The 25,246-nt window shown below is 45.9% G+C and overlaps 1 protein-coding gene across 2 annotated transcripts in view; it reads left to right on the plus strand.

Annotated features, from left to right (window-relative positions):
* The window catches only part of BTBD11 (BTB domain containing 11), a 306,362-nt gene that overhangs the window by 203,278 nt on the left and 77,838 nt on the right, over positions 1 to 25,246 (plus strand). For both annotated transcript variants that reach the window (XM_043968397.1, XM_043968398.1), the window contains exons 2-3: positions 538 to 687; positions 11,865 to 12,069. In XM_043968397.1, coding sequence (XP_043824332.1) covers positions 538 to 687; positions 11,865 to 12,069 — 355 coding nt within the window. The remainder of the gene's footprint in view (positions 1 to 537; positions 688 to 11,864; positions 12,070 to 25,246) is intronic.

Here is a 25,246-nt window from a genome sequence, read left to right on the forward strand (position 1 = left end):
GATTGAGATGATGTGGGGCGACAGTACAAAGGGACACAATATAATTAGAGGCTACTGTGAACCTAAAACAGGAGCTAGGACAGACAGTATAGAGAGGGTGAAGTTGGAGGATGGAGGCAAGAAAGAAGCTGATTCATCTGGAGGAGAATTTCTATTGAGGTGTATGAGGAGATAAAAGAAAAGATGCAGAGTATGGACTATGTTTCTTTTCTTTAGAGGGGTGAGGGATTACAAGGGTAGAGTATTGAATGCATACACTGTCAGACTTGGTTGCTGCATCCACTGATTTTCCTTAACCTACCTCCCTCCCTTCCTCCCTTCCTTCTTTCTTTCTCTCTTCCTTTCTTTCTCTTTCTTCCTGCCTTCCTCTCTTTCCAAGGAGGGAGGGAGATGATGGAATATAGAAATCATAATATATGAACCAAAGGCGTCAATAAAACATCTATTTTTTTCAAAAGTTTAAAAATATGGAAAAAATAACCTTTCTCTCTTGTTTTGTTCTCTCTCTCTCCACCCCTCCTGCCCCCATGATTCTAGGCGTTCTTTGTCTGCCAGACAGCCTGACCCTTCACCGAGACCCCCAGAGGCCAAACAAGCCTGGAGAGCTGCCCATGTTCAGCCAGTCAGAGCTGAGGACCATCGAACAATCCTTGCTGGCCACCCGAGTGGGCAGCATTGCAGAACTGAGTAAGTAAAGAAGGGACATAGCTTCCTTCTGATCTGGCCAAGTCTCCCTTTGTCTTATTACAGACCCTGTCTATGCCCATACTCAGAGTGCTGGGCCAGGAGGGTGGGTTTCTGGCAATTAATTAATCAGCTACTACTTGTGGGCTTAGAACTGAGGGAAGAGTCTTGGGAGATAACAACCTAAGGGGGTGCCCATCTATTGGGGATGGCTGAACAAATTAGGGTACATGAATTTTGATGGAATATTATTGTGCCATAAGAAATTATGAAAGGGGTAGTTTTGGAGAAACTTGGGGGATGTATATGAACTGATACAGACGGAAGTGAGCAGAACCAGGAGAATGACCTAGAATAAGTGTGGTGAAAATGAATAAATTTCAAAAACTCAACTCCAATCAATGCACTGATCACCCATGATTCCCAAGGATATTCTACTTATCCCTTCAGGGCTGCTCAGTCTGCCACCTGCTTTCCTGACTGCCCTGGGTAAAGCAAATCAAACTGTTTTTACTTAGGATCCCACTGCTTGTTTGATGGTTGAATGGTGCATTAATTCCTAATGAAACTAGAGCATTGATCCCAAGAGAGACAGATTAAGCTCATGGGAACTGAATCCTGGTCCAGGATTGTCTCTGTACCTCAGGGTATAGGGGTCATTGCACTTGCTTCTCATTATGCTAGCTGTATAAATGGGTGTATGGGTGGGTGGGTGGATAGATGGATGGATGGATGGGTGGGTGGATGGATGGATGGATGGGTGGATGGATGGATGGATGGATGGTTGGGTGGATGGATGAGTGGGCGAATGCATAGGTAGGTTAGAGGATAGGTAAGTAGACAGATAACTAGATGATCAATAGATAGGTAGATAGACAAAACAAATAAATGGATACATAGGAATAGATTAGAGATAGTTGAAAACATACTTAGATAAATATAATTCTCAACTATATATATTATATCATATATTTCTGTATCTACATACATTAATGCATAGCAAAGTATGTAGAGTTGACTTCAGTTGTGTGTATATACACAAACACACATATACATATTATTTATATGTAATTATATAAAGCACATATATTTAGTTTATTATAAAGGACTTCAGTATCCCTCAGATTAAGTAATCAAAGAATCTTAGCACTTGAATCTCATTAAATTGTAAGTTCCTTGAGGGCAGGGACTATCTTTTGCCCTTTTTTTTTTTTGGTATCCCAGCACTTAGCACAGACCCTGGCACATAGTTGGTGCCTAATAAATGCTTACTGCTTGCTTGATTAGAAGAGATCTTAGACCCAGAAATACACACGTTTCTTGCCTCGGTGGGATGTCAAGGGCAGGGCAGCAATCCAAGAGGACGCCAAGCATATGGTGATGCCACCCTCCAGGACCGTTGTTACTGTACTGTGAAACTTTGATGGATCTGCGGCTTTGCTGATGCAGAAATGCCTTCCAGTGGGGCCTATTACAACCCTTCTGTACATTTTCATTCTCTGTAATTCTTGTCCATCTCTTTCCAAGAGTCCTCCACAGGGGATCTACCCAATGTACTAAAGTCCTTGGACTCACAGGATCAGAGCTTTAGGGCTGGAAGGGGCCTCAGAGCCTATAAAGTCTGACCCTCTCATTTTATAGGTGAGGAAATTGAGGTACAGTGACTTGTCCAAAGTCATACAGGTCACAAGAGGTAGACATGGCATGTGAAACCCAGAGCTCCAACTCCAGGGTCACTATTCTTTACCTAGTACCCTCTTCCTTCCTCTGATTCTTTGGACATTTTGGAGATGCCAGAGATGCTTCTCTTGGATTGACCCCCTAGCTTTCAGGACATAAATGAGAGAGGTGGGGGGGTGGCGGGAGGGACACTCACATACACATAGGGGGAGGGGAGAAAGTACATTTATCAAGTGCTTACTGTGTGCCTAGCACTGTGCTAAGAACTGTGCAAACAAGACAGTCCCTATCCTCATGGAGCATCCAATCTAATGAGGGAACACAGCATAGAAAGGGATATGAGAAAGCAGTGGATGAGAGAGAATTACCCATGGGTAATTCAAGGGTATTGGAGGCAAGATGGAGAAGTGCAGAAAATGAAGAATGGAACCCAAAGTGAATAGAGCATGGCTTGGGCTGATTGATTAGATCAGTGGTTCTCAAAGGGTATGCCAAAGTAAACTAATATATCCCTAGTTTTGCTAGATAAGTTCTGAAATTATATATTATTGTAGATAACAGAAAATTTTTAATTTTAATATAAATTGTACCAACCTAGCATGCATAATGAGGTGAGGACAGTATTTTCAGAGTCAACAGAACTTGCCTATTATATGCTAAACTTCCAAACACATTAAAGCTTGCACCTGCAGAGCCCCCAACAAAAATGACTTGGTCTTTTTGTTTTGGTTTTTTGTTTTGGTTTTTGCAGGGCAATGAGGGTTAAGTGACTTGCCCAGGGTCACACAGCTAGTTAAGTGTCAAGTGTCTCAGGCTGGATATGAACTCAGGTCCTCCTGAATCCAAGGCCAGTGCTTTATCCACTGTGCTACCTAGCTGCCCCATGACTAGTCTTTTTGAAAGGGCACTATGCATGTGCAAAGCCTTTGACCCACCCACCAGTCAGCTTACTAGCTTCAATCTTCAGGGTTTCACGGTTCCACATAACTGAGTTTACCATGCTATAAGCAACGGTTGTTTGAGAACTATTAGATGAGGCGATTCAAGAGGGAAAGGGAAAGGTCAGAGACCAGGGAGGGGGAAAGGAACCTTAGTCTTCGTATAGACCAAGAAAGTGACTATGGTTAGAGATGAAGAAACAATCAGAGAGCCTTGTGAAAACGATCATCATCTTACCAACTACCCAACATGGAAACAAGAAGAGACACCTAGCTTGGTTTCACTGGGGTATATAAATATTGGTTGAGCCCCAACCCAGGGCAATGCTTTAGGCTCTGTGAGGGATTACAAAGAAGTATCCAGGAGCTCTCACAGCCTTCCTGGGCAGTTAAGGCCACAGATGGGTAAAAAGATATCTGATGATATAAGGCAGCATGTGATAAGTAATTTAAGGTAATTTAACAGAACCAAATCATGAAGCAAAAGCTGGAACAAATTAGACCAATTTGCTGAATCATGAACTGAATCCAAGTTTTATCTACAGAAATAGAATATGTCAGAGGAGAGACAGGGGGGTGGAACGGAGTAAATGCCAACTGGAAGGGACCTTAGAACATGGAACATCAACACTGGGAGGGGTCCAAGAACAGGGAACATCAGAGATGGAAGAGTTCTGAGAACTTTGACGATCAGAGCTGAGAGACCTTGGAACACATTGTCAGAACTGGGACATCTCTTACTGATCCTTTAGTGGAATTGCCTGACTTTATAGGGAATTGACTGAGAAGGGCCAAGTGCCCTGCCAAGGTCACGTATTAAACTTGGCTGCGTCCTGACCCCAGTACTACACTTGTCCCCCATACCATATTATCTTCTTAACTTTTTAAAATTGGAACCGAATCTTTAAATTTTCTAATACCATAGAGGCTGGGGGGAGGGGGGATCATCATTCTGGCACCCAGAACAATATTTCATTTGGTTCAAGCCCTCAGCTAACCCACAAGTTACATCACAGTTGGGCCAGGGAGAAGGCAGCTGTGTCTTACTTAGCAGAATATAAGATTCAGTTGTGTGACCATTGTCAAGTCCCTTATAATTTCTCTGGGCCTGACTTTCCTCATTTGTAAAATGGGGATAACAATGACTTATACTGCCTTACAGACAGGCTTGTTGTAAGGAAAGTACTTTATAACTCCTAAAGGACTATGCAAGTTAGTTGTTTTTGTTGGTTCATGGTTGAGTTAGCAGCCTGGTCCTCTTCTCCAGGTACCAGATGGTGGTACTGGGGAGCTGGTGTTCAGGATTCCTACCATGACTAGGCTTAGCTTGAAGGCTAGAATGAATGGATGGATGGATGCATGGATGCATGGATGGATGGATGGATGGATGCATGGATGCATGGATGGATGGATGCATGCATGGCTGGATGGATGGATGCATGGATGCATGGATGGATGCATACGTGAATGATGAAAGAGAATTGGTCCTTCATATCACCTTTTTGCTAGATCAGCTGTTATCTCAGTCTCCTTAAGGGCATCATTTTTTTTTTAGTGAGGCAATTGGGGTTAAGTGACTTGCCCAGGGTCACACAGCTAGTAAGTGTTAAGTGTCTGAGGCCGGATTTGAACTCAGGTACTCCTGACTCCAGGGCTGGTACTCTATCCACTGTGCCACCTAGCCGCCCCAAGGGCATCATTTTTAATGTAAAAAAAAAATTCAGAGATAAGTATCTTTGTCCAAGACTGAGTGATCAGAGTCCTGTCTCCCAACCCTTCATTAGAATAGGTCTCCCTCTCATTACAATATTCATTCTCTTATTACTTATTAGCCAAGCAGAGCTGATTGCCACCCACAGGAACACCCACTCTTCCAAGGGCATATAAGCATTAAGTGTGTTCCAGGTGGGGTCTTTGGCATTCAAGACTGTCACTGACCCCTTTTATTAATTATTGCTAGCATGATTAATAAAATGATTATAAATAGCATGATTAATAAAATGATAATAAAAAATTCACAGATGTTGGTACCTCCTCCTCACCCCCATAATAACAATTGGACTATTAGGATCCATTGGTTGAGAAAACATGTGATTGGGAGCCATAGTTGATAATGTTGGTTGGTGTTCCTAAACTGAATTATTTTTTTCATTCTTTCTTTTTATTCTTTGTTCCGAGAGATGTCTTCCTAGGAAGGGAAGATGGGAGGGATATATTCAGAAATGGAAGTGATGAAAAAATTTTAAAAGAGCCATAAAAATAAGTTTTTTTTAAAGGGAAAATATATGAATAGATAAAGACTCTAGTGATACCCCCTCACACCTCTACAGCAGTCCAGGGTTCACAGCCTGGGCATTGCCCTCTATAGAAGCTGGTCTCAGAGACCCCTTCCAAATCTGAAATTCTCAAAGCACGGGCCTTGGATTCAGGAGTATCTGAGTTCAAATCCAGCCTCGGACACTTGACACTTACTAGCTGTGTGACCCTGGGCAAGTCACTTAACCCCCATTGCCCCGCAAAAACAAAAAAACAAAAACAAATCTGAAATTCTCTCATCTTAGCATCTAGAGCAAGAGTTCTCCATCTGGGTTCGTGGATAGATTTCAGGGCATCTGTGAACTTGGATATGAACTTGTTTTGACTAATCTCTCTCTACAATTTGGCATTTCCTTCACTATGAATTTTGAAAGTGTTTCTGAGAAGGGGCCCGTAGGGTTCACTAAACTACTAACAAAAAATATTAAGAACTCTTGATTCGGAGGAATCTTCAGGGCATCGTTTTACAGATTAGGAAATTGAGGCCCAGAGGTTAAGTTACTTGCCCAAGGTCATATGATGCACAAGTAGAAGGACCAGAGTCTAAGCCAGTTCCTCAGACTCCAGACCCATGGGTCTTTGTGATGTCACGTGGCCGAGCTGGAGTTGACCCCAAGTTCCCGGCTCCAAATCTGGTGCTTTGTGTGAGTCCCAGTGGGGGGCCTGCCCTCCATCTCCTAAGAGGCTGTCCTCTGCTCCCTACCCCAGCTCCCTGGTCCTCTTTCCTAGCTCTCTCTGGGCAGCCAGCAGACCCAGTCCAGGCGAGGGAGAAGAAGGAGGGGCTTCTGAGCTGCCCTTGCTCAGGATTTCAAGCTTCTCCCTTCCTGCTTGAGATGCAAATTGGTCCATTTGGAGATTTCTTGTCATCTCCATTTACATGATGCCTGCTTGGCTCCCCTTCTTTCCCCCCTCCCCGGACTGGCTGCCTGGACAGATGTGCACAGGGCCCCAGAGAGGTAGCTGCACGGAACCCTGCAGGGCTTCCCAGGGCCTCCCGGGGCAGCTGGTCACGCTTGGCTGCAGGCCCCAGGTTGCTAAGCTTACATTTGCATTCTGTGCTCTCCTAGTTTTTCTCTTCCCTCGCCCTCTTCCCTCCCCCCTCCCCTAGCGGGGAGAACCCAACAACCTGACCTCTTTAATCTGAAGCTAATTTTCCTCCTTATGCATTTAGTTGTAGATCTGTTTGGTTTCATTATCCGGACACCCGGCCTTCAGAGAGAATGTGAGAGGCTTTAGAGACTCTCACACAGGCCTTCCGTGGCCTGGGCCCCTGCAGCAATCTGGGGGAGCCCAACGGACGCCTTCTCAGAATCATATTTTTAAATGACTAACATCATACATGTAGGATGACAAAGGAAATAAATTCTATCAAAATGCAGCCATCAAAATTAAAAAAAAAAACTTTATGGATCCCAGGTTAAGAACCTCTGATTGAATCCAAACCCCTTAGATGAGGAAAGTTAGCCAGAGAAATAGAGGGCCTAGGCTGATGGTACGTGGTGAATCAGTGATGGAGATGGGTTAGAATTCAGATGTTCTGACTCTGGGCCCGGGGCCCTTCCCCTGACCCACAAAAGCTGTTTGTTGTGCCTAACCAATAAGAGCCTGTGCTTTGAGAATTGGGATATTGTGCCCTTTAAAAAAAAAAGTCTACCTGCATTTATTAAGCACTTGATGTATGCGTGTACACACAAAGACAGAAGGAAGCAAGCATTTATCCAGTACCTGCTGTGCGACAGGCACTGTGGTATTATAGACAACCCTGAGAGGTAGGTGCTATTATTATTCCCATTTTCCAGAGAAGGAAACTGAGGCAAACAGAGGTTAAGTGACTAGCCTGGAGTCACCCAGTTGGTAAGTGTTTGAGGCTAGATTTGAACCCAGGTCTTCTTGACTCCAGGTCCAGTGCCCTATCCACCCAGTTGTCCCCCTTAAAAAGCTCACTGTAAAGTTTAAATATGGTTTAAATGTGAGCTGTAGTCACACCCTATTCAATGCAGGCTGATTCTAGCATCTCCTTCACCCCAAGGGGAAGATGGACATGCAGACCAGCTGACGAATATCACTGGCTGTAGCCTTGTTCCAGGGTCTGTCTCCTGAGAAGCTGTTCTCTGCTCCCTTTTCTGACTTGGACTGTTTTCTTTCCATCTGAGATGATCCCCTCCCACTCCGTTTATCCTGCCTGCATCTTGATTGTACACAGTTGTTCACAAGTTATCTCCCCAACAGACTGTGGGCTTCTTGAGATCGGTGCTTTTGTAAGAGACTCCCGGTTCAGTTTTGTATTTCAGTGTCAAACCCCACAGCCCCTAATAGCAGTGGGCTCTTTGGGTGGTCAAGCTGTGGACAGATACCTCATCTTCTGAAAGCAGTCAAGTACAAGGCCTCATTTCTCTGGGTCAGGCAAGGACCCAGGGACTCATCAGGTGGGGATGAAGCAACAACAAATGTGTTCTTGTGTGCCCCATAGGAGTGCCTGGTCCCTGTGGTTTGCATATTATTCGTAAACCCGGTAGTTTGCCTAAGGTGGGTATGGCTGGGATGGTCTTCCTTGAAATTCTGAACCTGACTGGTCCACCACCCAAGGATAGATAGGGAACTCCTTGGCCCCGTGGCTCAATCCTGCTCTGCCCATCCCTTCCTCCTGGAAAGTGAGTGAGTGGTAGTGAGATCATCCCTAACTCACTACTTTACTCAATGACCTTGCCCTATTTTTCTTTCCCTTTGTATCCCTCCCTAAATCCTTTCTGCTCTAAGAGAAGGGGACTAAGAGCATGAGAAAAAGAAACAGAGAAAGACAGATGTGAGGCCTTAGGGGAAGCATGGGAGGGTGAAAGGAAGAAGAGAGTGAATGTGGGGAGAAAGAAGGAAGTGGCTCAGGAGAGAGCGAGGAAGCTGGGAACAGAGAGAGAAAGGGGTATGCCTATCTGCCACTCACTAGCTGTGTGGCTTTGGGCAAATCACTTACCCTCTCTGGTCTCAGTCTCCCAGCTCATTCATTTTCACTAACTGTGTCCCATGTCTAGAATGTCCTTGTCACCAAATCTTGGCTTCCCTGGTTTCTTTCAAATCTCAGCAAAAATCCCACCTTCTGCAAGAAGCCTTTCCCAGCCCCCTCTCAACTCACTTCACTATAATGCTAGTGGATTTCCACTGAGACTATGTCTAATTTACTCCATATGCATTTGTTGTTCATTTTCAATTGTATCTTACTCTTCATGACTCCATTTGGGGTTTTCTTGGCAGAGATACTAGAGGGGTTTGCCATTTCCTTCTCCAACTGATTTTACAGTTGAGGAAACTGAGGCAAGCAGGGTGAACCGACTTGCCCAGGGTCACACAGGTAGGAAGTATCTGAGGTTAGATTTGAACTCGGGTCTCCCCGATTCTAGGCCCAGCACTCTGTGCACTATGGCTCCACCTAGCTGTGAGTGCTCGTGCACACACACACACACACACACACACACACACACACACACACACACACACACACACACACCTTATTTCTAGAGTTACTATGATCTCCCCCACCCCCATCTCATTATATTGTGAACTCCTTGAAGACAGGGATGGGTTTTGCCTTTCTTTATATCTTCAATGCTTAATACGGTGCCTGGTAAAGAGTAAGGGTTTAATAAATGCTTATTGACTGATTGACTTGTAAAGTGCAGGAGGATGACTTTTAAGGTCCCTTTCAGCTCTAATCTAGGATCCTTGGTTGGGTGAGAACTACAAGAAATATAGATTTGGGCTCAATATATATTCAGGTCAGTATATGTTACATGACAAGTGACAATTCAAGCTATGTAATAATGTGGCTCAGTGGATTTAGTACAGAGCCCAGAGTCAGAAAGACCTGAGTCCAAATTTGGCCTCAGACACTTTTCAGCTGTATGACCCTGGGCTATTCATTTAACCCTGGTTTCCTCAGTTTCCTCACCTGTAAAATGAGCTAGAGAAGGAAGGAACAAACCACTCCAGTATCTTTGCTAAGGAAACCCTAAATGGGGTTGGATGTGACTAAAACAACCTGAACAACAACAATAATGTGATGCTTGTGAAGTAGCAATCTCCCTGTTCCTGCGAGTATTTAAGAAGTTATATAAGCACTGTGACTGTAGGTGGTAGATTGGACTAGGTGCCCTTCAAAGTCCAAGATTTTGTGGTTCTATGTGTGATCATTTGGCCATAACGTCTGGCATATTTTCCCCGCCTGCGCCCCTGCCCCCTACCCATACCCACACATCCTAATAGGGAGTGTCATTTAGAGATAAAATAATCCTGCCAGACAGGAACCTTGGAGAGCATCCCAGCTGGATTGGTTTGGGGGCTTAGGGCCTCCTTCTCCCCCTCTTTTCCCTGCAACCCTTGCATTTCAAGCTCTTTCCCTCCACACCATTTCCGGCCCTATATTATCCCTGAAGGACACCCAGTACATTACTGTTCATCAGAGGCTCTCTGCTTTCCGCTGTAATACCTGCAGCCTGACTTATCACAAAATAAATACCTTCGGCCTGAGGAAAGCAGGATTTTTCTGGCACTAAAAAAATGTACATTTATACAAAGCAATATTAGAAAGTGTCCATCTTCCATCATCCCAGCCTGCCTCGTCTAGGAAAGACAATTTGGTGTCCAGGAAAGAGCTGAGTTTGGAGTAGGAATTGTGGCTCTGCCCTTTCCTGCTGTGTGACCTTGGAAAAGTAACCTGGCTGTTCCTAGTCCAGCTTCTGAAGGGAGCTGTTGGTGGCACCATAGTAGATAGAGGAGTTAGGAACACATCTTCCTGAGTTCAAATCTGGCCTCAGATTACTGACTAACTGGACATGTCACTTAACCCTGTTTGCCTCAGTTTCCTCATCTGTAAAATGAGCTGGAGAAAGAAATGGTAAACCACTCCAGTATCTTTGCCAAAAAATAAAAAACAACTGGCCTCTGACTTTATAATCGTCTTTGTCCATTAATGCCAACTGAGCCTCCTGGAATGGAACTTCTGAGCAGTGGCTTGCAAATAATTTTTGATGGTTCATTTTTGGTCACTCCAGAGCTAACTCATTCCTAACTTCATCCCTCTGGCCTCCCTCCTCCCAATCCCATCACAAACTCTGTGGTATCTGGTTGCTAGGAGTTTATATCTTTTGATTGTTTGGAGCTCACACGGTCTTCCCATTAGAGTTTCACAGGGTCTCGGGGAAATCTTGGAGAGTATCTGGTCCAGCCTGATCTCCACAGCATCCCTGATAAGTGGTCACCTAGACTCACGTGAAGATCTGATCCTTTCCATTTTGTGTTACGAGGTGGGGAAAGACTTGAACTCAGGTTATGGTAGGGCATAGATAAGAGGAAGCAAGATCAGAGCCTACCCAGGGATTTCAAGGAATGTTTATGAGTCCCTTACACTAAAGTGATTCAAAGTAGGTCTCTTCTCCGGACCCCACCTTCCCTCTCTCCCTCTTTGACCATGAGAGTCTTTTCTCATCCTATCAAGAGGAGATGTTTTTCTCATCCTCCCATACAAAGGACAAAAGCAAAGTTGTACAAACCAGTGAATACTAACCAAGGAAGCAGGAGACCTGGACTCGAGTTCCAGCACTTTTAGGTATTTGCTGTCAGTCGAGGTCAGTCTAGAAACATTAATTAAGCTCCAACATGACCTCAGCTTATCACTTCATTTCTCTAGGCTCCCTCATATGTGAATAGGGGGTTGATGGGGTGAACCAAGATTGCCTGAGCTGGAATTGTGGAAAATATCATCTTTTTAAAAAAAAAAAACCTTTGTTTGTAAATGAGACAGTGCCCTGTATTTGCATTTGCAGGGTGATGGTTACCTTGAATGCATTTGGTGCTATGCCACTGGAGACAGAAAGCCTGAGTTCAAATCCTACCTCTGGCCTTTATTCTCTTATGTGACCCTAGACCTACCTATCTGGGCCTCAGTTTCCTCATCTATAAAATGAGGGAATTGGAGGAGATGGCCTCTGAGATTCCTGAGAGTCCTAGACCTATGCTCTCATGATTTAATTCCCATCCTTTGCACTTATTACCTAAGTGTCCCTGGGCCTCAGTTTCCAAATCTGTAAAATGGGATAGGACTATATGGCTTCTGAGGTCTGTTCCAGCTCTGATTTATGCCCGTGTGGCCTAGGACAAGTTACCCAACCTCACTAAGCCTTGGTTTGCCCATCTGTAAAATGGGAGGGTTGGACTCAGTGGCTGCCCATGATCATTCTGTCTGATTTCTTCCCTCAGGTGACCTCGTGTCTAGAGCGATGCATCACCTGCAGCCCCTCCACGCCAAGCAGCATGGCAATGGTACGCCCATGCACCACAAGCAGGGGGCTCTTTATTGGGAGCCCGAGGCGCTGTACACCCTCTGCTATTTCATGCACTGCCCCCAGATGGAGTGGGAAAACCCCAACGTGGAACCGTCCAAAGTCACCCTCCAGATTGAAAGGTAACGGTGGCTTCTTTTTGGTTTTGTGGGGGAGGAGGGATGGGGTCATGTTCATCAGCCATAGTGGCCCTGGGCAGGCACGAGCCCCGGTCAATGGTGTCCCGCACAAATAGCTACAGGCAGGGACAGGGTGGTCACCAGTTAAGCTGGCCTCGCTGGGGCTTTGTATTCTTAGGGGTAGGATGACTGGCTAGCTCAGGGGGCTGAGGCCTGATAGGCTGCCAAATGAAACTCCAACAGAATGGGTCATATGGCAGAGAGAACAATGGCCATGTGGAGGCTGGAGGGGAGAGTCAAGGTGACAGCCTCTCATCCTGGGACCATCTTGGCTCCTCGGTCTGTCCAGATCTGAGGAGAACCATCTCTTCCTTCAGGGCCAGCTCTGATTTTGAAAAGTAAGGTGGTACCCCAGAAAGGTTCCTGCCTCTGGCATCAGAGATCTACTTCTGTGACCTTGGGCAAGTCAGCAGCAATTATTAGGCACCTATTATATACCAGGTACTACGCTAAGCACTTGGACAGGTCACTTCAAGTCTGAGGGCCTCGGTTTCCTCATCTCAAAAATTACTGGGTGGGAGTTGATCTAAATGGTCTCTTTCAGCTCTAGAGCCATCAGGCCCTCCCCAGACCTCAATTTCCCATCTGTAAAATGAGGGGGTTCAATTGGACGGCCTCGGAGGTCCCTCTCACCCTAACCCTATGATTGTTTAGTTGTGTGTGGGGTTTTCAGTGAGCACGATTTTCGGTTGTAGGAAACAGCTGAGAGTCATTCCCCAAGTCAGTTTGGGATGAGAGAGTCTCTCTTGCCCTTTGCCCTGGCCATTCCTAGTGATTTGCAAAGGATTTGGTAGAAAATGCGAAGCAGAGGGTTAGGAACAAACTCAACGTTCCACGCAACTTTATCCTCTTTAAATCCTTTCCTGAAATGGCTTTTTGCTCCAGGAAATCCTGAAAATGAGGATTATTTAAGAGCTCAGGGTCACAAGATTATTTTCATGCCCCTTCGGCAGTTTGTCTGACTTTTCAATGCTGGTTTAGCAACCTCAGGGACTTGGGGAGAGCCCTGGACAGAAATCTGGGGCCCCTGCCAGAAGGCTGTGGCTCCCTCTGCACCTACCCAGTCACCCCCGGGGTCTCATCGGTCATTAACGTTTTAGGTGTTGACATCCAAAAACCACCTGGGAAGAGAGGAAGAGGAGGAGCAAGGGAGTCTGAGTATCTCGATCCCAGGGCTTCGCCCTCTTAACATGGGCCATTGGACCAGAAAAAGAAATATGAGGGGAGGGGGCAGGGCTGCGGTTAAACAAAGCCTTTTTTAATGTCTTTTCCCTCCCCATTTGTCTTTTGCAAGTTCAGAGGGCAGGTTAATTTGATCTGCAGAGACAAAATGAGGTTCCTAATAAGTGACTCTTGTTCAAATCCAACTAGAACCGCTCACCAGCTGAGTCTTTCCTGGCCTCAGTTTCTTCATCTGTAAAATGAGGCTGTGGCTCCTGAGGTCCCTTTTAGCTCTAAATCTATGAGCCTAATTATCCAATGAATTTCAGCTCCGGATAACAACAACAACAATGATGACAACTAACATTCTTATAGTGCCTATGGGGTAGCAAGGTAGTCCAGTGGATAGAATGCTGGGCCTTGACTTAGGAAGACCTGAATTCAAACCTGACCTCAGACACTTCCTAGCTGTGTGACCCTGAGCAAGTCACTTCACCCTGTTTGCCTCAGTTTCCTCATCTGTAAAATGAGCTGGAGAAGGAAAGAGCAAACCACTTCAGTATCTTTGCCAAGAAAACCCCAAATGGGGTCAGGGAGAGTCAGACATGACTGAAAACAACTGAAAAACCACATATAGTACTTACTATGTGCCAGGAATAGTGCTAAACACTTTATAATTATCATCTCATTTGATCCTCACAACACCCTTGGGAGGTAGGTACTTTTATTATCTCCATTTTACATATGAGGAAACTGAGGCAATGGTTAAATGACTTGCCCACTCTCTTACAGCCAATATATGTCCAGGGCAGGATTTGAACTTGGTCCTAACCCCAGTCCCGAGGATGGCTCTCTGTTTATGATATTCTACACTGGTTCTTATGTAAAGATAACATAGGTTGTGTTTTAGGCTCTAAATCCCTCTTTTGTCCTTTCAACAAAACCCTTACCAACTGAACTGCTTTGCAGTGAGAAGGAATGCTGGGTTTCAACTGAGAAGACCTGAGTTCTAGTAGGCACTGTCTGTGAGTGGGTGTGTGAATGGGAGTGGGTAAATGTGTATGTGAGTGTGTGTGAATAGGAGTGTGTAAATGTGTGTAAATGTGTGTCTACGAGTGTGTGTGAATGGGAGTATATAAATGTGTATGGGAGTGTGTGTGAATAGGAATGTGTAAATGTGTATGGGAGTGTGTGTGAATAAGAGTATGTAAATGTGTGTGAATGTGTGTCTGTGACTGTATATGTGAATATGTGTCTGTGAGTGTGTGTATAAATAGGAGCCTGTAAAGGTGTATGTGAGTGTGTCTGTGAGTGTACTTGAGCAAACATGAGTGTGAGTGTGTGAGTATATGTGTGAATTTGTGTATGTGAGGGTGTATATGTGAGTGTCTGTAACTATATGTGTGAATGTGTGTGAGTATATGAATGGGAGTGTGTAAGTGTGGATGTGGATATGTGAGTAAATGTAAGTGCCTGTGTGAATGTACATACATGAGTACATGGGTATGAGTTTGTGTGAGTGCATGAGTGTGTATTGTGTGAATATGTGTGTCTATGAGTAAACATGAGTATATATGTTTGTATGTGTGTGTATATGACTATATGAGTGTTTGTGTGTATGAATATATATGTGGGTGTAGAGTATGTGAATGTATGGATATGTGTGTCAGTATGTGTATGTGTGTGTATAAGTGTGTGTGGAATGAGCAGTGTATGTGGAATGAACCTCAGTCTCTGCACCACCGTGTTGGCTGGTTTTATTTTTCATCCAAGGGTTTTATGGACTTTGCGGGAGCTGAGCACCCGGGTGAGATTTCATTCGTTAAAGCTTTTCCAGACCTTTGGTTTCCATTGCTAAAGCTTCCCAGTACTTTCGATTCCTCTCAGACAATTGTATTTTCTTTTCATGTTTGAAAGAAAAAGCAGACATGTGTGTGCACACGTGCACACACACACACACAGCCCTTAGTAGAACCATAAAAGATTTGTGATCTGGTTCTCAGCATGTTTGAGTTGCTAATCCCAAATGCAGACCTAATCCTTGTGATGTAGACATGGGCTGGGGCTGTGTGTGCCTGCCCACTGTCCCACTGGGGCTTTCTTCCCACCTGGGGGTCTTGGGCTGTGTCAATGGGTCTCAGCTGTTTTCTATCCTTACTTCCCAATTAGCCACTGAAAAACTTACAGTGAATCATCCCCAGAATTTGTGAGTTGAATGATGCTGGTCCGATCCATCCATCCATTCATTCATTCATTTAACAAGCATTTATTAATTCCCTGTTGTGTATCACTACAGTGGCTAGGCATGCAGAAAGCAAAGCATAGCATCTGGGCAGTACAGTGGACAGAGCCTTGGACTGGGAGTCAGGAAGCTTTGAGTTCCAATCCTCAGACATTTACTGGATGTTGGACCCTGGCCAAGTGACTCAATCTCTGTTTCAGTTTCTTCATCTGTGAAATGTGGATAACGGTAGCACCTACTACTAGCACATCCTGCTCAGCCCCAGGACCAACCTTGTCCTTAAGAGTCATGCACCCGATCCTTGTTGGGATTTTGTTCAGAAATAAAAATCTTTAAGAAAAGGTTGGAAGCCCAAGGAGAAACAAAGTATGGGAATAGTCTGAGTTTTAAAAAAGGCTTTGTTTGCAAAAACATTTGTTTTCCATCCTGTAAATAACCTTGGAATTGGAGTCTCTCAGTGAGATTATTTCAACATTGGGATGGATGGATGGATGGATGGATGGATGGATGGATGGATGGATGGATGGATGGATGGATGGAAGGAAGGAATATATAATATATACACATATATATGGAGAGAGAGAAGGATAAAGACATTGGATAGATAGATGGCTGTTGGATGGGTGGAAGGAAGGAAATCGATGTATAGAGCTAGAAGGATAGAGAGATTGGATAGATGGATAGATGCATGCATAGATAGAGATAGATAGCTAGACATCAGTGGACAGACAGATAAGCAGATGGATGGAAGGGAGGTGAGAGAGACAGACAGACAGGCAGATAGACAAGTATATGGATAGGCAGCACTGTGCCAGGCTCTGGGGAAAAATTAAGACAAATTTGAAACAATCCCTACTTTGAGGAACCATAGGAGGAGACAACATGGAAAACAATGTAAAATAAAGTTCAGTCCTTTTCAGCCATGTCTGACTCCCCATGACCCCATTTGGGGTTTTCTTGGCAGATCACCTTGAGTGCTTTGCTATTTCCTTCTCTAGTTCATTTTACAGATGAGAAAAATGAAGCAAACAGGGTTAAATGACTTTCCTAGGGTCACACAGCTAGTAAGTGTCTTTGGGCATATTTGAACTCAGGTCTTCCTGACTCAACCCAACAATACCTACCTTCCCCATAAAATAAAATATAGGTAGAATATCTGGGAAGGAAGGGACAGCTGTGGCTTCAGAGACCAAAAGAAGCTTAGTATCTGAGTCATTTAAGCAGATCTTTGAAAGAAACTCAGAATTCTTAGAGGCAGAGGGGAGCAGGAGAACAGCAAATTAAAAGGCAAAGAGATGGTTTCTTCCTCACAGCAACCCTGTGAGGTAGGCACTACCAATAAGTCTGTGAACAATTATTTATCAGGTGCTTCTGGATATAGGAAGTATGTGTGTGTATATACATACACACACACACACACACACACACACATATATATATATATATATTCCCGATAATAACTGGCATTTATATCTCATGCTATGTTCTAGGCACTGTGCTAAGAGTTTTACAAATATTATCATATTTGCTCCTCATAATAACCTGGGCAAGCAGATGCTATTATTATCCCCATTATTTACAGTTAAGGAAACTGAGGCAAACAGAGGTTAAGTGACTTGCCCAGGTTCATAGAGCTAGTAAGTGTCTGAGGCAGCATCTTCCTGATTTCAATCTATCCACTGTGCCACCCAGCTGCCACTTAAATAAGGCAGCACGCTGTTGTAAAAAGAATGCTAAGCCCAAAGTAAGAAGGGGCTTGTGTTCGAATCCTGGCTATGATGTGAGCTGTGTGATCCTGGGCAAGTCACCAAGCCTCTGTTCCCTCTTCTGTAAAGTGGAGCCGAATAGACCAGGGTTACCTACCTACACAGGGCTGTTGTGAAGAATGGTCTCCCCCAATCATAAGGAACAACAGAAAAGGGATTATTTTTATAAATTTAAACAGAGAGATGAAGTAACTCACCCAGTCTCCCCCCAGTGAGAGGCAGCTCCATCTAGTGGGTAGAGGGTGATCCAGGAGGACATAGATTCAAATTCTGACACTAGCTGGGTGACCTTAAGCAAGTCACCCCCTCTCTGAGTCCCAATATTTTCATCTGCCAAATGAAGGGGGCTGGGCCTGATGCCTCTAAGGTCTAGATCTAGGATTCTGCAGCTAAAGGTTCTCAACTCAGAGCCCTTTCCTCCGGGCAATCCCAGAGAGACTTAAAAGACAGGAAAATAAAACCCTGTTGTGTTCTGATGGGCCTGAGGCAGCTGCAAACCCAAGGCAAGAAGCAGAAGGATATAATGAGCATCCCCTGGTTGTTCTAACACATAGCATTGAGAGCCAATTAGTGCCAAGCTGGCAAGAAGGGAAGCTAAGGCAAGATTCGACAGACGGGTGCCCAGTAGCACACAAGCACAATCCTTCTGCCTTTGCCAGTGGTAAGGCTTTTTTGTTTTGTTTTGTTTTTGTGGGTCAATGAGGGTTAAGTGACTTGCCCGGGGTCACACAGCTAATAAGTGTCAAGTGTCTGAGGTCACACCTGAACTCGGGTCCTCCTGAATCCAGGGCCGGCGCCTTATCTACTGTGCCACCTAGCTGCCCTCCATGGTAGGGCTTTTCAAGACCTCCTGTCCCTGTGGGGTACATCCTGTGGCTTTTAGGAGTCAGTTGCCCAGGACATCATCCCAAGGTAGGGAAGGAGGCTTGTTTCTGACCACGGGTGGTGATTGGCCTCCCTTACGACATTCAGACCCGCTCTGAAAATGTTGTTCACCTTCACCTCACTCTTTGCTTCTTTTCTGAGTCCTGCTGAGATATTCCATTCAATCCAGTTCAGCAAGTGTTTATAAAACACCTACTATGTGCCGGGCACTGGGCTAAGCATTAGGGAAACAAAAACAAAAACAAGACAGTCCCTGCCCTCTGCTGGGAGGGTTGTATGTGTTAAGGGTTAAAATTCTAGCTAGTCTGTCTAAAATATCTAATGAGTGGTCGCCAATAAATTATAAGCTTTAGCAAGAGTTAGGTTTTTAAGTATTTATTAAGGAGAATAAGAATTTGGTAAAGAGAGAGAGAAAGGCCTAGATTTCTATCTATTAAAGGGAGAGCACATTTCTAGCTCCCTTCTCCGCCAGCGTCCTCAGGAAAGAGCCCGAGCCTGAGCGCCAGTCTCTTCCTTCCTCCTCCCACTAGCCCGCGTCACTTCCTGACTCCTGGTCTTGCCCTCAAAGACCTTCCCTTCATGGGCAGAACTCCTCTACAGTAAGTATCCAGCAGGTGGCGTTATTCCAATCGTTACATATGCCCACAGTGCCTTGTGTTTATTTTGAGTGTGCGTACATAGTCATATGTTCTCTCTCCCCTGAGAGAAGGTAAACAGCCTAGCGTCAGGGGCTGTGTGGTCATCACAATGCTTTGCTCTCCAGAAGGGTGCCCCACCCAGGTCACTGAATGAGATGGGATGCACGCTGTCTCCCGAAGCCCATTGGAGGCATGCAGAGCTGAGCTGAGCTGGGAGGTAGGGTCCACCTGGACCTCTCAGGGGAGCTATTTGGAAACACTGGTGCTTCCGGCCTGAAGAATAGAGGCCCCTGACTTATTGTCCCAGGCCACCCCTCAGTCAACCCTCCCAGGACACCTCCAGAGCCCCCTGCCAGTCTGAAACAGCTTGACTCCTGGGGCCATAATTGCACCAAGTCAGGACACTGAGAAGGGACCCAAGCCATCGGCGTCTCTCATTCCTTTAAAAATAAATAAATAAAATGATATGGCACTTACTTCCCCTTGTTCCTCAGGGCCCATAAATCTACAATATTTTTTGCTGACGGCTAAATACCTTTCACTGTGGAATTTTCTTAAAGGTCTGGGTTGTGCAGAATCCAGACTTGCTGAGCTGTGCAAAGAAATGGGCTCCAAGCAGGGAACGAGATACAGTGGATGAGCCCTCCTGGGGACTGCTTTTTCCTCATTTCTTGTTAACTTCCCACCCCCACTTAATTGTCTCTTCTCTTCCTCTTCATTCTCCCTCCCGCCCCCCCCACACACTCCCTGCCTCCTCTCTGTTTTCTCTCTTTCCCTCTCTCCTTTTTCTCCCCTCTCCCTCTTCTTCTCTTTTTATTCTCTCATCTCTCTGGGCTTTTATTCTCAGCTCTCTCTCTGTCTCTTTCTCTCTCTGTCTCTCCCTCTCCCTCCCTTCCTCCCTCCTTCTCTCTCACCCTCTCCTCCTCTCCTTTTCCCTCCTTCCCTCTCCTCCTTCCTCTCCTTCTCTCTTCCCCCTCCCCCTTGCCCTCTCCCTCCTTCCCTCCATCCCTCCCTCCCCTCTCTCTCCCTCACCCCATTTTTCATTAGCTTATCTTCCTCCCTTCCCTCTTTCTCACATCTCTCTCATTTCTCCTAGCTTCTTCTCCTTTCTCTCTCCTGCCTTTCTTTCCAAGCCCTCAGTTCCTTCTCTACTCTGTCTAGGGCATCAGCCCAACCTCGTGTGAGTCTCTCTCGTGTTACCTCTGAGTTCTCCAGGACTATATGACAGATGAGCTGGGAAGGGGTAGTCCCAGTGAGGGATCCCATTGAGGGTTGGCAGAGGACCATCCCAGCTAAGTTCAGAGAAGGTAAATGCCACCAGGCTTTAACAGAGACCACAGATTGAGACATGGTGTGGGAGGGGAGAATTGGTCATAGATTTTAGAGCTGGATGGACCTTAGAGGTCATCTAGTCCAACCTTCCCCCCCCCCATTTTACAGATAAGGAAACTGAGGCCCAGAGGAGTGACCATCTTTCTATTAGGAGGAGGGAAGCATCAAACCACTAAAGCTACAATTGGTCAGCACTCTGGTGTCTTTCAATATTTTGACCCATTTTATAGATGAAAAAACAGGCAGGCTGACTGGCCCAAGATCACACAGGCAAGTAAGGGACAAAGCTGGGATTTGAATCCAGGTCTTCCAACTCCAACTCCAGTGTTCTTTCTACTATACCACAACTATGAAATCCTTCCTTAAACTATTGAGTAAACTTTAAATAAGTCAGCCCAAATGGAGACTGTTTCCCCCTCAGTCTTTTTTTGTTGTGGTTTTTTTATATTTGGCGGGGCAATGAGGGTTAAGTGACTTGCCCAGGGTCACACAGCTAGTAAGTGTCAAGTGTCTGAGGCTGGATTTGAACTCAGGTCCTCCTGAATCCAAGACCAGTGCTCTATCTACTGTGCTACCTAGCTGCCCCCAATTTTTTTTTGGTGAGGCAATTGGGGTTAAGTGACTTGCCCAGGGTCACACAGCTAGTAAGTGTCAATTGTCTGAGGCTGGATTTGAACTCAAGTCCTCCTGAATCCAGGTCCAACTGCCCCCCCCCCAGTCTTAAACTTACCCTTATTTGTTCCATCCCAAGCAGTACAGGGGGAAGAGGGCTTCCTCTAAGTGACTTAGGGAAAATCATTGACCCTTCCTGGCCTCAGTTTCCTCATCTGTAAAATGATGGGGTTGGACCAGACAGCCCCTGATGTCTCTCCCGGCTCCAGATCTAAGACCTAAGTTCCTTCATCAGTCCAGATAGGGAAACCCTGCCCCCCTCCAAGTTCATTAATGGTCCTGAAAAAAACTACACAGGGTCTTCAGGCATTTCTAACTTATCTTTTAATAACAATACAATCCAGTAACAGCTCCTGACATCTGCGAAGATCTCGAGTTTACAAAGTGTTTCCGCATGTATCACCTCATCCAATCTTCCCAGCAAGTCTGGTGACGTGGAGAGGTCTGATCTCTGTTTTCTGAACAATAACTATAAAGTCTGGTACACGAATAGCTGGGGGAGAGAAGGGGATGCTCTGAACCTGAGTACTGGAAGGAGCTCCGGAGAGTCTGGCATCCAGCCTCCTGAGACTCACAGGAGGAGGGGGATGGGACCAGGAAACGGGCAATCATGGTGGGGGACTCCAGGGAGGTGGTTCATGAGGTGGGTCAAGGAGGGCCTGAAATCGGGGCCCAGGGATTGCAGTAGCCACAGGGAGAAAATCTGCTCCTCAGGAAAGGAGTGAGCCCCTAGCCCTGCCCCCGGAAGATGTCCTGCTGAATGATAGTAATCTGGTGCTACCATTGGTGTCAAAATCAAATAGAAACAGGCCCCACTAAACCAGACATAAATATCCCAGTGGGAATGTATTGACTTCGAAAACCACATATTGATGAGATTTATCTATGTTTTACTGTATTTTTGTTTATTTCATTAACTATTTCCCAGTTACATTATAATATGGTTCTGATCACGCACTGCATGGTTGGTTTCTCTGCTTTAGAGCAGAGCTTCATTCATGGTTGGGGAAGGAAGTTAGGGGAGGCCAGGGAAGGCTCTTGAGGCAAGACATAGAGAAGGTATTAGTGATCCAAGGGAGAAAGTATAAATCCTCCCTGCCCTACCAGGAAGTATGTTCCTCCTCCCTGGACAAAGCCACAAGCAAGGGGCTTTGGACTCAAGATTGTTGTTTGGTCATCTTCATTTGTGTCTGACTCTTTGCGACCCCATTTGGGGTTTTCTTGGCAGAGATACTGGAGTGGTTTGCCACTTCTCCAGTTCATTTTACACATGAGGAAACTGAGGCAAACAGGGGAAAGTGACTTGCCCATGGTCACACAGCTAGGAAGTGGCTGAGGCCAGATTTGAACTCAGGAAGATGAGTCTTCTTGGCTCCACATTTGGCGTTCTGTGCACTATTGGTGCCACGTAGCTTTCCTTTGCAGTCAAGGATTTGGGTTCAAATCCTCTCTCTGACAATTATTAGTTGTGTGACCCTGGGCAAGTCATTTCACCCTTTGTGCCTCAGTTTTCTCATTCAAAAAAAGAGGAAGCTGGACTCTGAGGTTCCTTCTAGCTCTAAATCTATGATCTTTTTTTCTCTTTTTTTCTTTTTTTCTTTTTTTTTGTTGGCGGGGCAGTGGGGGTTAAGTGACTTGCCCAGGCTCACACAGCTAGTAAGTGTCAAGTGTCTGAGGCTAGATTTGAACTCAGGTCCTCCTGAATCCAGGGCTGATGCTTTATCCACTGCACCACCTAGCTGCCCCCCTAAATCTATGATCTTTTGACCTCGACCAAATCACTTCTCCCTGGGTCTCAGTTTCCTCCTCTGTGAAGCATGGCTCGACTTAGTGGCCTCGAAAGCCCCTCCTAGTTCTAAACCTGAGAAACCCCTCAGTGACCTCCCCGAGGCCCCCTGCTGGTGTGTGGCAAGACCGGCATGAACCCCAGTTTTCTGACTCTGAGCCCAGTGCTACGCCCATTGCACCACACTGCCTGGCTACCCTTGTCTCATAATTCTGGTGAAAGAGGATGGTTTCCTAACAGTAGCTCAAATTTCTATGAGGGGGTGGGGGGTTGCAAAGCCCTAAGCATGGCCTTGAAGGGGCCAAGCCTGGACACCACCTATTTAACAGTCCTTTTCACCTCTCCCACCCCAAGGTCCCTGGGGCCCTGAGACATGCATGAAACATCAGATCAGAGTGGGAAGGGGCTGGTGTTGGGAGAAACGGAAGCCAGCAGCAGCTCCCTCCGAGTGCAGGCTGCTTTTAACTACCTGGTCCAGCTGCCAAGTTTCCGCTCTTTAAAAAGACTTTCAGAAATAATGATATTGGCAGCCGCCAAGAGACCCCTGGGTTTCACTGCCATGGAAAACAGCCCAGGCAGTAAATCTGCGAACCCGACTGCTGGGCGGTGTCTCTAGGCCGAGGTGATGCTAGATCTTTCAGGATCTAGCTCATCAAGCTCCAGTTACGACACACCCACTCTAGCTCCTGGTGACCTCTGGGTTAGGGGGCAGTTTGTCCCCAGTTCACACAAGGACAAAGGCTCAGACTATTTGTCCCTAGAGGGCAGAGCCAGGGACAAGGGGCAGAACTGCAAAAAGGTTGGTTTGGGCTGGAGGTCAGGACAAACTTCCAAACAATTGTCCAGAGCTATCCAGAAGCAGCCTGGGCCACCTGGATTGTGCTGGGACCCCTCTCACTTACTGCTCCGAGCAGAAGTGGGACGGCTACTTGTCAGGTGTGTTATAGGAGGGATTCTTTTCATGAGTGGGTTAGATTAGATGGCCACTGGGGTCCCTTCCCGTTCTGTTCCTGGTTTTGTGATTGTCTCCCAGCTCTGACCTTCCCTGTTCTAAGGCCCCTCCCAGCCCTGAAACTACCTGTTCTAAGCTCCCTCCTAGCCCTGACATTCCCTGTTCTAAGGCCCCTCCCAGCTCTGCTATTCCCTGTTCTAAAGTCTCTGGACCTGGAATGCCAAAGGTGTGAGAGACCTCAGAATATAGACTATAGAATTCAAAGGGACCTCTAGGTTAATAAATTCAGAGATTCTTAACCTGGAATCCATGGGGGTCTATAAACTTGAATGGGGGAAAATGCATCTTTATTTTCACAATTAACCTTTAGCATTTCCTTCCATTAAGATTTTTAAAAAATATTCTGAGGAGGGGCTCCACTGGCCCAAGCAGCCTGCCACAGGAGTCCATAGCACAAAACCAGTTCAGAGCCCCTCCTCTGGTCCAATGCTCCCATTTTGTAAATGAGAAGACCAAGGCCCAGACATGAGCAGTGACTAGCCCCAAGTCCTAGCTGCTAGGGGAATGGGCGCCCTAGGCAGTGTCTCCCACCTCCCATCCAAGATGGCATCCAGAATTTCTCACTGTCTTTGGCTGACACAATTCCGTGACCTCCAAAGACTCCATAAGCACCTTCAATTTGGTGTTTGACCTCTGCTGGCTGAAGTCAGGACTGAACCAATTAACTTTGTCTCTGGAGGCTATCGAGGAAGCTAACAGTGTTTCCCCGATCTGGGGGAAGACAGAGATGGTCGAGTGCTGGGTTTTGTTTTGCTTTTTCTAATTGCATCCCACATTCCCTTTCATAACCCCATATTCAAGGGCATATTCCGGTAGATGGCTGCAATCCTTCAGTCCTGAAGCAGCGGAGATGGGGAAAGCACTATTTTCCACAATCAAAAAACTGGTACGCATTCTCTGTAAAATACATAGATACATAACTGAGTCAACAGAAGGATGTTGGATGTTGGCTATGATCCAATGAGAGGAGATGTGAAGCTTTGCAAACTTTAACGGATCATATGAATGCTGGTCGTTATTACGATGCTGATGCAGTAGCTGGCCCACATCTCTTGGGCATTTCAACCTTTCTTGTCTGTCAGCATCTTTCCCACCATATATTTCCCCATTCTCCATGGACCCGTTGTGGTGGTCCATCTTGTCCTGGCTCATGGCTGCCCTGATTTCCATTCAGTGGTGGTGTTGGCCAACAGGGGACCAGAAAAATGATACAGTCCTGACCGTTGGGATGACTGGTGCCGAGTCCTTTGATTTGTTTTCCTAATGTAGCTCTGTAGAGATCCCCCCCACACACACACTTCCGACTCTGGACCTGTGGCTCTTTGGTTCTGGGAGGCAAGATCCAGTGGATCCCTGGCTTTGATCTTTGGACTAGTCTCCCATGACTTTCCTGATCCCTAGAATGGGATCTTACCCTTATCCAACATTGCTCCCCTTTCCTCTGGTCTGGCTCTCTTGCCTGTGTTAACCTAGTAATTCTCAGTGCTCACCTGCACCAGAAGGGGCATGAAGGCAGTGAGTCGACCCCTCCCACTTTCCATGCTGGTGGCAGATTTGTTTGCTCACCTCGCTGCTCATACAATTTGGTAGATTCTTCTGAGATTCATTCCTCCCACATTCCCTGGT

This window comes from Dromiciops gliroides, chromosome 5 (assembly GCF_019393635.1).
Source record: "Dromiciops gliroides isolate mDroGli1 chromosome 5, mDroGli1.pri, whole genome shotgun sequence".
Classification (NCBI taxonomy): domain Eukaryota; kingdom Metazoa; phylum Chordata; class Mammalia; order Microbiotheria; family Microbiotheriidae; genus Dromiciops; species Dromiciops gliroides.